Source organism: Cetorhinus maximus, chromosome 2 (genome assembly GCF_964194155.1).
Source record: "Cetorhinus maximus chromosome 2, sCetMax3.hap1.1, whole genome shotgun sequence".
In the NCBI taxonomy this organism is placed as follows: Eukaryota; Metazoa; Chordata; class Chondrichthyes; order Lamniformes; family Cetorhinidae; genus Cetorhinus; species Cetorhinus maximus.
The window spans coordinates 75,300,024-75,312,738 of NC_135880.1; the positions used below are offsets into that span (position 1 = coordinate 75,300,024).

Sequence of the window (12,715 nt, forward strand, 5' to 3'; positions counted from 1 at the left end):
ATATTGGTTTATTTAATATAAAATATATGTATGTGTAATATTTTAATAATGACTAACTTATTGTCTGTTCTATTTCCAGAGTGAAATCATAAGGGACAATCCAGGAATATTAGATTGTGTGAAGGAAGGTATATGCAGACTGGTGGGAATGGGTGTCCCTCATAGCAAGCGTCTGCTTCCTCTTGGAGTTTTAGTCTTTCCAACTGTCTTGCATGGAGTGCTCCATTATATCATCAGTGCCATCATCCAGAAATTTATTCTCTTTCTTCTTCGGAAAAAGACACCGCATCAGCTCCCAGCTGATGCTTCTAATTCTGTACAAACTGTGCTGGATGCTTACTTCCCTGAACTTATTGCTAGCTTTGTTGCAAATCTTTGTGCTGACGTTTTGGTTTACCCATTAGAAACAGTACTCCACCGCCTTCATATTCAAGGTACCCGCACCATCATTGACAACACAGACCATGGTTTTGAAGTGCTTCCTATTAACACGCAGTATGAAGGAATGAGGGACTGCATTAATGTAATCAAGAAAGAAGAAGGTATCTTTGGTTTCTATAAAGGTTTTGGAGCAGTCCTAGTACAATACACATTGCATGCTGCTGTGCTACAGATTACTAGAATTATATATTCTACTTTGTTGCAAAATGCTACCTAAACCAGGAGTTTGAATGTCATGGTAAAAAGCCCATAGTCCAAGTTATGAAATTTTGTCATGCATGTTAGAAGCACTGTAATCAAATGCACTCTGTTGCTATGATTAAACTCCTGAAGTGGTAAACACTTCATTTTAAAAATCACAAGAAATGTTTGTGATAATTGTAAAGGTGCCCATGATTTGTGTATTTTAATGTCATGTAAATGAAGCTCTTGCTATTCTCAGTATGGTTCTCCTTTTGGAATATCATTTTCTGACACAATACAGCATCAAAACAGCCTAGGCTAAGCAAGGAAAATGAGATGTAATCATGACTTTTTTCCTCTCTCCTTTAAACTCCCTCATTACTTAATTCAAATTATTTATTTCAGGTGTTTTTTCATCATTTCAATTTTTGACTAGCACCTCAAATTTTAATAGCAAGCTTATTCCATGTGGTTGGAGATTTTATACTGTCAGCTTTATTTTCTGTAATACAGAATGTGTCAGAAGATGATGTGGTCAGGTCCAATTCTTCAGTCCTAGTGGATTTATTTCTGCTGAAGAATCTTAAATGGTAAGAAAGGAAAACCACCATAATTTGGCTTTGGGTGTGGTTGAAGTTGTAGTGCTTTATTACTTGCTACATAATGTTTTCATTCACTTCGTAAAATTTTGGTTGACTTTGCCATATGGGATTTTAATGGTCCAAGGTGTCAAGAATGTGGCTTTATTTTGTATATAGTTTGTTCCCTTTAAATAATATCACAGTATGATCCATAAAATGATGAGATTAATGAAGCTTGATGCAGTCTGCTAGTGCCATTTGTATTCCCCACTCAAATGTTTGTTTGCTATTTTTCTGCAGTAATTGCTTGTCAATTCCATGAATGTTGTTAATGTTTGCAATTATGATAGATCAACAAAAAAAAAGTCAACATTGCCAGTTGCTCACAAGATCTCAGTTTTATACTTAATATCCCATTATTCATGTCCCAATTTTGAACAACACTCATCTTTAGGTAAAATCATGCAAATAAATAACTTTAAAATTACTGAAGTGGAAAATACAATTTTAATTTAAATCATAAGTTACTGTAATCCTGTGCATCTCAGTTCACATTTTTGTTTTCATGACTAAGTAATAATAAATGGCAAAATAATTGTTTTCCGTAAACTTCAGTTTTTAAATATTTCTAAAGGTACACCTACTGATATTACATTATTCTTTCCTGCCAACAATAGTAGTAAAATAACCTTCAGAAGGAATAGAAAGGGAGGAAGGATAATATGAATTAGAGGTAATATCACAGCACTAGAACAGAAGGATTTAACTATTCAAACAAATTCCTTTTAAACTGAACTCCTGGAAGATTAAGGGTTTGGTTACAGCAGTGCAACTATAAGAGTCCTGAACAGTGGAAAGAAAATTCTTGGATCCAGCTCCAATACAGTACAGCTTTCATATTTTGACAAGTACATCAGGTACAGTCCAAGCAAATTTCTGCACCACACTTAATTTCTGCAGCTTCATAATTGACCATCACAACTATTTCATGATGGTGGAATAATTAAACTTTATAGCCTTAACAAAGCACATACACTTTAGCAACTGGATAATACATTGTATAAAGCTGCTATATTGTAAAAGCACCCATCCCATAACTTACTGAAAGAGGCGTCATGGGAGATTTGCTAGTATATAGGTAAATCTCAATCAAGGCCACATTGTTATCTCTAGCTGGTGTAGTGTCATCAAAGTACAGATAAGAGTGGCTGCTGTAACCTACAGACCTTGCCTCTGTTGTAAACAAAATATTCCAGAGTTTCAAGTGTATTCTGCAGGGGTATTCTTCAATAAATTTCTCAGATCCAGTGAAAATATATTCAAACATATCCACTCCTCTTTTGAAAGAGAGGAATTCCTTACATCTTGCTGATTCTTAGAGTATTAGGCTTTGTACCAAGCCACAATCTCATCTGAGGTGGATGAGCAAACTTAAAGAAGGACTTTAAAATAAATTGAATGGAGGCAGCGAGCACGGAAGAATTAAAGGAGAGACAGAACGATATCATTGGCCTCCTGGTCTGTTCCAAGGAAATACACTCATTTGTGATTGAATTGGAAAAGAAAAATTACTATTCTGCTGTCAGGTTTTAAACTGTGAAGTAAACAGTCTATTCTCAATTGCAGATGTATGGCACTAAGATTGATGAAATTGTTTTGCTCAAAAGCACAGATCCTTGAAATTTAAAAAAAAAATTGACCTGTTTTTTGTGAAATTGATGACTGATTAAATATGTTCATTATTTCTGAACTTCGAGTCCAAAGGTGGGGCAGGAGGGGCACCTGGTGATTCGCTGGGGCACTTGATCTATGTTAGGAGACTGATTAATTACTACATGTTTTTTAAATACACAAATATACCTAAACTAAATTACCTTCTGACTTTACGTATTTTCATGATCATTGCCAAGATTCTCTCTGACCAATTCCTTATATCTGTCACTACACATATAGGAGCATAGGACTTAGCAAGAATAGGTCATTCAGCCCTTCGAGCCTACCCTGCCATTCAATAAGACCATGATCAGGCTGATCTGGTTGTGGTCTCAACTCCACTTTCCTGTCTGCCCCCATAACCCTTGACCCCCCCTGTCGTATTAAAAATCGATTGATCTATGTCAGCCTTGAATAAATTCAATGAACCAGCCTCCTAGTTTTTTGGGGAAGAATTCCACATGCTAAAGACCCTCTGAGGAAAAAAATTCTCCTCGTTTCCATCCTAAAAGGGAGACCCCTTATTCTTAAACTATATTCCCTAGTTATAGTGTCTCCCATAAAAGGAAACATCCTTCTGGTATTCACCCTATCAAGTCCCCTCAGGATCTTATGTTTCAATAGGATCACCCCTCATTCTTCTAAACTCCAATTGGTATAGGCTGAACCTGTTCAACCTTTCATCCCAGGAATGAGTCGAGTGAACCTTTTTTCAAATGAGACCAAAACTGTATACACTGCTCCAGATGTGGTCTCACCAAGGCCCTGTTCAGCTTCAGTAAAACTTCCCTACTTTTATATTCCATTTCCCCTTGCAACACATGCCAACATTCCATTTGCCTTCCTAGTCACTTGCTGTACCTGCAAAATGACTCTGATTCATGTGCCAGGGCACCGAGAGCCAACTGTACTGCCGGGTTCTGCAATCTCTCACCATTTAAATAGTATACTGCTTTTCAATTTATCTTGCCAAAGTGGACACATTTTCCCACATTATACTCCATCTGTCAAGTTTTTGCCCACTCACTTAACCTGTTTACATCCCTTTGTTAGACTCTTGACAACTTACTTTCCTACCTCTCTTGGCATCATTGGCAAATTTAGTTACTATACATTCAGTCCCTTCATCCAAGTTGTTGATGTAGATTGTAAATAATTGAGGCCCCAGCATTTATCCCTGTGGCACTCCACTGGTTACAGCTTGCGAACCCAAAAAAGACCCATTTTTCCTTACTCTCTGCTTCCTATTAGTTAACCAATCCTTTACATCTCTTCACCAATTAGCTAACCAATCCTTTAGATCTCTTCCTCCTTTTCACCGTATACTTTCTTCTATGTTCTTTCCTGGAATGTAATTCTCTCCCCCCCAAGTCATTTGCAACTTCATTTTTAAACTCTGAACTGGCTAGCCTTCGGCCCTCTACCGCAATACTTCTGCAGTTGTCTATCTGCTCAGTCACTCCCTCACCTTCACCATTTATTCCTTGTCTCCATCATGGTCATTTCCCCTGTACAGCTCCCATCTTCACACTGCTAAGCCAAAAGGCAGAGACGAGTATATCATAGAGTCGTTATGACACAGGATGCCAGCTCTCTGTAGAGGAATCCAGTCCTTTTCCCCTACTCAATATCTATAGCCCTGCAAGTTTATTTCCTTCAAGTACCCATCCAATTTCCTTGTGAAATCATTGTTTCTACTTCCACCATCCTCATAGGCAGCAAGTTCCAGGTCATTACCATCTACTATGCAAAATAAGTTCTCCCTCACTTCCACTCTGTATCTCTTACCCAAACCATAAATCTGTGCTCCCTAGACCTTGTGCCATCAACTAATGCACACCCCATCGAACCTCTTCTCAGCCTTCTTTACTTCAGGGAGAACAACCCCAGATCCTCCAACCAAACCTTATAACTAAATTCCCTCATCCCTGGAACCATTCTGGTAAGTCTTCTCTGTGTATTGTCAAGGATGTTCACATCTTCCTTAAAGGTGACAGAACTGAACAAAATACTAGTTTTGGCCTAATCAGAGCTTTATAAGGTTCAGCATAACTTTCTGCTTTTGTACTCTTGCCTCTATTTATGAAGACCAAGATCCCAAATGCATGCTAACTACTCACTCAATATGTCTTGCAACCTTCAAAGATCGATGCACCCGAACCCCCAGTCTCTGTATCTACACTGTTTAAAACTGTGCCATTTAGTCTAAATTGCTTCTGCACGTCACACATCTCTGTATTAAATTCCAACTGCTATTTGTCTGCCCATTTTGCTAGCCTATCAATATTCTGTAGCAATCAATTGGTATTATTCTTGCTGCCTGCCACACCTTTCAAGTTTGTTATCGCTTGCAAATTTTGAAATATTACTGTGTTCCAATATCATTTATAGATATCAGAAAAAAGTGGACCTGGCAGTGACACTTGGGGAACACCATACTAACCTCAGTCTGGAAAAACAACCATTTACCATGACTCACTGTTTTCTGTCTTTAAAACCAGTATTTTTATCCAGTTTGATATTGATCCTTCTATTCCATGAGCCTCAATTTTATCCCGTTCCGGGTGCTGCACTTTAGGAAAGATATGAAGGTATTGGAGAAGCCGAAGAAAAAATTCATGAGAATGATTTCGGGGATGAGAAACTTCAGTTATGAAGGTGGATTGGAGAAATTAGGGCTGTTTTCCTTGAAGAAAAGAAGACAGGAGATTTGATAAAGGTATTCAAAATCATGAAGGGGCAGGACAGAGTAAATAGAGAGAAACTGTTGCCACTCATGAAAGGATCAAGAATGAGGGGGCACAGATTTACAGGAATTTCCTAAACAACAAAGCAAAATGAGAAAAAACTCATGCAGTGAGCGGTTAAGGTCTGGAATGCAATGCCTCAAGAGTATGGTGGAGGCAGATTCAATCGAAGCATTCAAAAAGCAATTAGATTTGTCTGAAAAGGACGAATGTGCAGGGTTATGGGGAGAAGTGGGAGAATGGTACCCTCATTCGGAGAGCTGGTGCAGACACAATGGGCTGAATGTCGTCCTGTGCTTAACTGTGATTAACCAGTGTTCCCGTGCTACTTGTCAAATGCTTTTTTAATCTATTTAAATAACATCCACTGCATTCCCTTCATCAACCTTCTGTTACTTCATTTAAAAAAGAAGGTACACTCTCCAATCCAGCAACTACCACATAGGCCAGTTGAAGGGGAGAAATTACAATCCCCGAACACACACTGACCACAGAGGCTCAGGCTTCCTTTAACCGGTTTTATTCAAGCATATGCAAGGGAGCCGCAATCATTCCTGAGAATGAAGACCCAGCTCCCTGATTGATTACATTTCATTTCTTTTGTACTTTTTCTTATAATACATTTGAGTACATTTGAATACATCCAATCCATAACCGTCACACAGGTCACATGTTAACACTATCCTATTGAGTACATAAACATGTGATTTTGCTAACCAATTATTCTAAAGGATGTATACATAATTATATTATCCAATCAAAATTAAAACACGTACGCAAAGACCTTGGTTCTCACAACTCAAGACTGTGTTTCTCAAAGCCCCATCTCTGTCCATTGTATGTCTGCCCACATCTAAGCTAAAACCATCTGCCCCTTCCCTACGCGAGAAGGGAGTACACCTAATCTAATTTATGTCCTGCTTGTGTCTTCCAGTCTGACTCTCAAGGCTGTGCAATGTTCATCTGGTAATCTTTAACTCTTAATATGCTTAGCAGCCATGCCTGCCTGGAGATTTTAGGGTTTTTCAGGAAATTCTTAGTGTTCTCTTTTAGCATTTTTAATTTTCCCCTAACACCATCAATTATAGCCAAAGCAACTCCAGTAATGACAACTCTCCCATGTACTGTTACCTCAAGTGCCCCAACAATCTATTCTTGGTTATCTCTTCCTTTTTTTTCATGTGCTGCCCCTTGCTTACATAGGATCCATGACTCAGCTCTCCCAATCTCTGCCTGTCTCAACCCCTCCACTGTCTTTGTGCTATCACACCTCTTGTTGATGTTCAGTCTTGAATTAGGCATAGTTTCTTCTAGATAAATGTCAAAAAGACTGAAGCCATAGTCTTTGGCCCCTATCACAAACCCTTGACTAATTATACTTTCTCTCTCCAGCCATTGTCTTGGGTTGAACCAGAATTCACACCTTTGGTATCCTTTATCCTTTAGACCTCAGCTGGAGTATTGTGTACAGTTCTGGGCGCCACGCTATTGGAAGGATGTAAACACATTGGAGAGAGTCCAGAAGAGGTTTGTGCGAATGGTTCCAGGGATGAGACACTTCAGTCATGAGGAAAGATTGGAGAAGTTGAGACTGTTTTCCTTGGAGAGGAGACTTTATCGAAGTTTTCAAAATCATGAGGGGTCTGGGCAGAGTAGATAGGGAGAAATTGTTCCCGCTCGTAAATGGATTGAGAACCAGAGGGGACAGTTTTAAAGTGTTTTGCAAAGGAAGCAAATGCAAGGTGAGAAAAACCTTTTTCAAACAGTGAGTAGTTAGGGCTTGGAATGCATTGTCTGGAAGTGTGGTGGAAGCAGGTTCAACTGAGGCATTCAAGAGGGCATTGGATGATTAATTAAATAGAAACAATGTGCAGGGATACGGGGAAAGGACAGGAGATTGGCACTAAATTAAAATGCTCAGACAGCTGGTGCAGACACAATGAGCCGAATGGCCTCCTTCTACACCGTAACAATTCTGTGATTCTATTTGACTCTGAGATGAATTTCTGACCTCCATATCCTTTCCATCCAAAAGAATACTTGTTTCCACCTCTAATATTGCCCACCTCCACCCCTACTTCAACCCTTCTGCTACTGAAACCTTTAACCATGTCTGTCACTTCCAGTCTCAACATTTCCAATGTTGTTCTGGCCACCATGCAAGCACTGTAAATTTCAGCTCATCCAAAAGTCAGTTTGTCATATTCTGTTCTGTGCACCCATCAATCTTGTCCTCACTGATTTATTTTGGATTCTGGTCCCCACATCTCAAATTTAAAATTCTCATTGTTTTTATCTCTCTAACTTCCTGCAACTCTCCCCAAACCACCAATCCTCTAATTCTAGTGTCTTGTGCTTCTCTGTCCAAGCGGACGTAAAAGATCCTATGGCATGATTTGAAGAACAGAAAAGGAGCTCTTCACAATGTCCTGGGCAGCTTTTATCCTTCAGAATGTCTGGTTATTAACTGAATTCTGTTTATGGTAACATTGGAACATAGGAGTAGGAATTTGTCCCCTTCAGCCTGCACCACCATTCAACTCGATTATGGTTGATCATCTTCCTCAATGCCATCTTTCCACTCTATCCCCATATCCCTTGACATCTTTAATATTTAGAAATCTACTGATCTCTATCTTGAACATAATCAATGACAGTCTCCACAGCCCTCTTGGGGTAGAGAATTTCCAAAGAATCACCATCGTCTGAGTGAAGAAATTCCTCCTCATCTCAGTCCTAAATGGCATACCTCTTATTCTCCCCTAGTCCTAGGACGCCCACCACTGCCCACCCAAGCTAGGGGCAACATCCTTCCTGCATCTACCCCTGTCAAGCCCTGTAAGAATTTTGTATGCTTCAATGAGATCACCTCTCATTCTTCTAAACTCTGGAGAATACAGGCCCAGTCTTCTCAATCTGTCCTCATAGGACAACCTTACCATCCCAGGTATCAATCTGGTGAATCTTTGTTGCACCCCCTTTATGGAAAGTATATACTTCCTTAGGTAAGGAGACCAAAACTGTACTCAATACTCCAGACGGGGTATCACCAAGGATCTTTGCAACTGCAGCAAGACTTCTTCTGTACTCAAATCCACTTGCAATAAAGGTCAACATACCATTCGCCTTCCTAATTGCTTGTCACACCTGCACGTTAACTTCCTGTGACTTATGAACGAGGACACCCAGGTCCCTTTGGATATCAACGCTTCCCAATCTCTCACTATTTAAGAAATACCCTGTATTTCTGTTTTTCCTACCAAAGTGGATAACTTCACATTTTTCCATATTCTATCTGTCATGTTCTTTTCCACTTAGCCTGTCTAAGTCCCCTTGAAGCATCTTTGCATCTTCTTCATAACTCCCATTCCCACCAAGTTTTGTCATCAGCAAAATTGAAAATATTATATTTGGTCCCCACATCCAAATCATTGATGTAGATTGTGAAAACCTGGGGCTCAAGCACTGATCCTTGTGGTATCCCACTAATCACCGCCTGCCAACCTGAGAATGGCCCGTTTATTCCTATTGTGTTTTCTGCCCATTAACCAATCCTGAATCCATGCCAGTATATTTACCCCCAATCCCATGTGCTCTAATTTTGCTCACCAGCCTCTTGTATGCACCTTATCAAAGTCCTTCTGAAAATCCAAATATACTACATCCTCTGGTTCTCCCCTATCTATTCTGGTAGTTACATTCTCAAAAAACTCTTAACAGGTTTATCAAACATGATTTCTCGTTCATAAATCTATGTTGACTCTGCCCATTGCTACCATTATTTTCTAAATGTTCATTTATCACATCCTTTATAATAGATTCTAGCAGCCCCCTACTACTGATGTTAGGCTAACAGGTCTGTAATTTGTTTTTGTTGAGTTTCCCTTGGTGGAGAGATTAATAACCAGGGGGCATAGATTTAAGGTAAGGGGCAGGAGGTTTAGTGGGGATGTGAGGAAGATTTTTTTGGGAATCTGGAACTCACTGCCTGAAAGGATGGGAGAGGCAGAAACCCTCATAACTTTTAAGAAGAATTTGGATGTGCACTTGCGAAGCCATGGCATACAAGGCTATGGGCCTAGTGCTGGAAAATGGGATTAGAATAGTTAGGCACTTGTTTGACTGGCGCAGACTCAATGGGCCAAAGGGCCTTTTTCTATGCTGTAGACCTCTATGACTATGACTTTCCCTGCCATTTCCATATTCCGCATATAAATTCTCCTATCTCTGCCTGTAATGGGCCCACATTTGTCTTTGTTAATCTTTTTCTTTTTGCAGTCCACTTTTGTGTTTATTACCAGTTTACTTTCATATTCTATTTTCTCTTTCTTTATCATTTTCTTGCTTCTCCTTTGCTGAATTCTAAAATGCTTCCAATCCTCAGGCTTACTACTTTTTTAAGCAACTTTATAAGCCCCTTCCTTTAATCTAATACAACCCTTAACTTGTTAGCCATGGTTGGATCACTTTTCCTGCTCGGTTTTTGTGCCACAAAGGAATGTAAATTCGTTTTTTTATTCATTTACGGGATGTGGGCATCGCTGGCTAAGCCATCATTTATTGCCTATCCCTAATTGCCCTTGAGAAGGTTATTGTTAACCATGTATTAATTCTTTCAATGCTAGCCATTGCCTGTCTACCGTTATACCTTTTAATGTAGTTTCCCAATCTACAACAGCCAAACTCATATCTTTGTAGTTTCCTTTGTTTAAATTTAAGATCCTAGTTTCAGATAGAACTATAACCATTTCAAACTTCATGTAAAAGTCTATCATATAATGATAGAACAGAAGCCTAAAGTCTCCTTTACAATGAGTTTATTAATTAGCCCTTTCTCATTGTCTCTAAAATAGTTGTTCTCTAGTTGGTTCCTCAATATACTGTTCCAGAAAACCATCTTATATACATTCCAGGAATTTGTCCACCACCGCATTAGTGCTAATTAGGTTTACCCAGTCTATATGCAGACTGAAGTCTCCCATAGTTACTGTATTGCCCTTTTTTACATGCATCTCTAATTACCTGATTTATACCATGACTTATATTACCACTACTGTTTGGTGGCCTATAAACATCAACTACCAATGTTTGCTGCCCCTTGCTGTTTCTTAACTCTACCCAAACTAATACTACATCTTGATCTCCGGTCTAAGATCCTCTCTCACTAATGTACTGATCCCATCCTTTGTTAACAGTGCTACCCCACCTCCATTTACATTTTGCCTGTCCTTTCTAAATGTCGAATATCCTTGACCATTTAGTTCCCAACCTTGATCACCCTGCAGCCAAGTGAAATAATGTCATATCTGTTTACTTCTATTTGTGCTGTCAATTCATCTACCTTGTTGCCAATGCTATACGCATTCAGATAGAGTGCCTTTAATTCTGTCTTTTTATTATTTTTGCAACCTCCTTATTTGCCAGTGTGCTCTTAAGTTTCTATGTTCGGTCCCTTCCTGCCACACTGATTACCATTTCCCTTATTGCCAACTTGCACTTTTGCCTTCTCCTCTATTTAATTTATCACACCTTCCCTTACATGATCCTTCGCCCCACTATTTAGTTTAAAGCCCTCTCTACTGCTCTAGTTATACAAATCACCATAACATTGGTCCTAGAATGGTTCAGGTAAAGACCATCTCCATGGTATAGCTCCCACTTTCCCCATTACAGGTGCCAGTGTCCCATGAATCAAAACCCATTTCTCTCACACCAATCTTTGAGCCACACAAAATCTTACAATTACTAAAATTACCATTGAAGGGTAAATGAGAAAAATACTCACCAAACAATCAACTGTGATTGTTCAATTTTCCTGTGACATCATACTTGATTTTCTCAGAACTCAGCCAGTCCCCTCTGGAGTTATGGACTGAACTAGCTCTTTTATAAAGTCTCCTGGCCTGCTGCCCTCACACTCTTTTCTGAAGTCTCTTTAGAAGGTAGCTACTTAAGTGAATAGCATCTCCTCCCTCACTGCACCAAATTCCAAGCTCACACTGTGTTGAGTTGCACTCTGTGACGAGCTGCTATCTTTGTGTTTGCTTACCTCGTGGCACCTTGCTGTGTTCCAATTGGCTGCCTATTTCCTACATTATAACTTCAAAAGTATTTTACTGGCTGTAAAGCACTTTGAGGCATCCTGAGGTGCTAAAAAGGTACCATATAAATACAAGTTTTTCTTCACTTCTTTGACCAAGCTTTTGTTCACCTGTCCTAATATCTCCTCTGTCTTAGTTTCTGTTTTTTTCCTTGCCCTTCTGTATGATGCCTATTGAAAAGGGGCTATAACGACAGATACTCCACTCCAATTAGTAAGGGATACTGTTACGGACCTGGACCAACATGATATACTTGCATTTATATAAAACCTTTTAAAGAAGCAGGATGTTCCTAAAGTGCTCATAGACACTGAAATACTCATGAAATCTTGTCACTCTAGTTATGTAGGTAAATGATAGTGGCCATTGTTTGCACAGCAAGGTCCTATAAATAGCAATGACAAACTAATCTGGTGGTTAGAGAAAAGGGGAGGAGTTAATGTTGGTCAGGAGTCCAATAGAAGTCTCGTGCTCTGTTTTGAATAGTGTTAACATAAAAGAACACTGGTGCCACTATGGAGCCTGAAAGCATAGCAAACAAATGGGGCAGGAGGAGAAATGATTCTTTCTATAATTCCATGGATTATTTCTTTTGAAGTATGGAGTACGGTCTCCAGTCTCCAGAAAAATGGACTGCAAGCAATTAAAATCTTTTGCACTTTGAAAGGCATCACATAAATCATGATTTTCACAATAAAAGGAAATTAAGCAGTTAAATGAGCTAAAGGTAAAATCAAATACAATTAACCTCATATCCAGAGTAGTAATCAATAAATCCCTGGCTATTAGGCTGGGAATTTCCAATAGTATTTTGCTACTATCACTAAATGATTAATTAGCCTGATTTACTTAGGCTTAGTTGGAGGAAACACAGCCTGTCATCTGAACTCCTCAGGTCATGCCTATCATTTTCTCATGAGAAATCATACTGTAGAAAGGAATAAAAGTG

General features: G+C 39.2%; 1 protein-coding gene across 5 annotated transcripts in view; it reads left to right on the forward strand.

Annotated features, from left to right (window-relative positions):
- Positions 1-12,432, forward strand: part of slc25a46 (solute carrier family 25 member 46) — a 57,435-nt gene extending 45,003 nt beyond the window's left edge. For 2 of the 5 annotated variants that reach the window (XM_078566099.1, XM_078566122.1), the window contains 2 exons: positions 80-542; positions 1,030-2,955. In XM_078566099.1, the coding sequence (XP_078422225.1) occupies positions 80-542; positions 1,030-1,154 (588 nt within the window). In that variant the 3' untranslated portion in view covers positions 1,155-2,955. Of the gene's footprint in view, positions 1-79; positions 2,956-7,111 lie in introns of those variants that run through there. The other 3 variants (XR_013579903.1, XM_078566118.1, XM_078566112.1) reach the window with 3 other exon arrangements.
- The last annotated feature ends 283 nt before the right edge of the window (positions 12,433-12,715 follow it).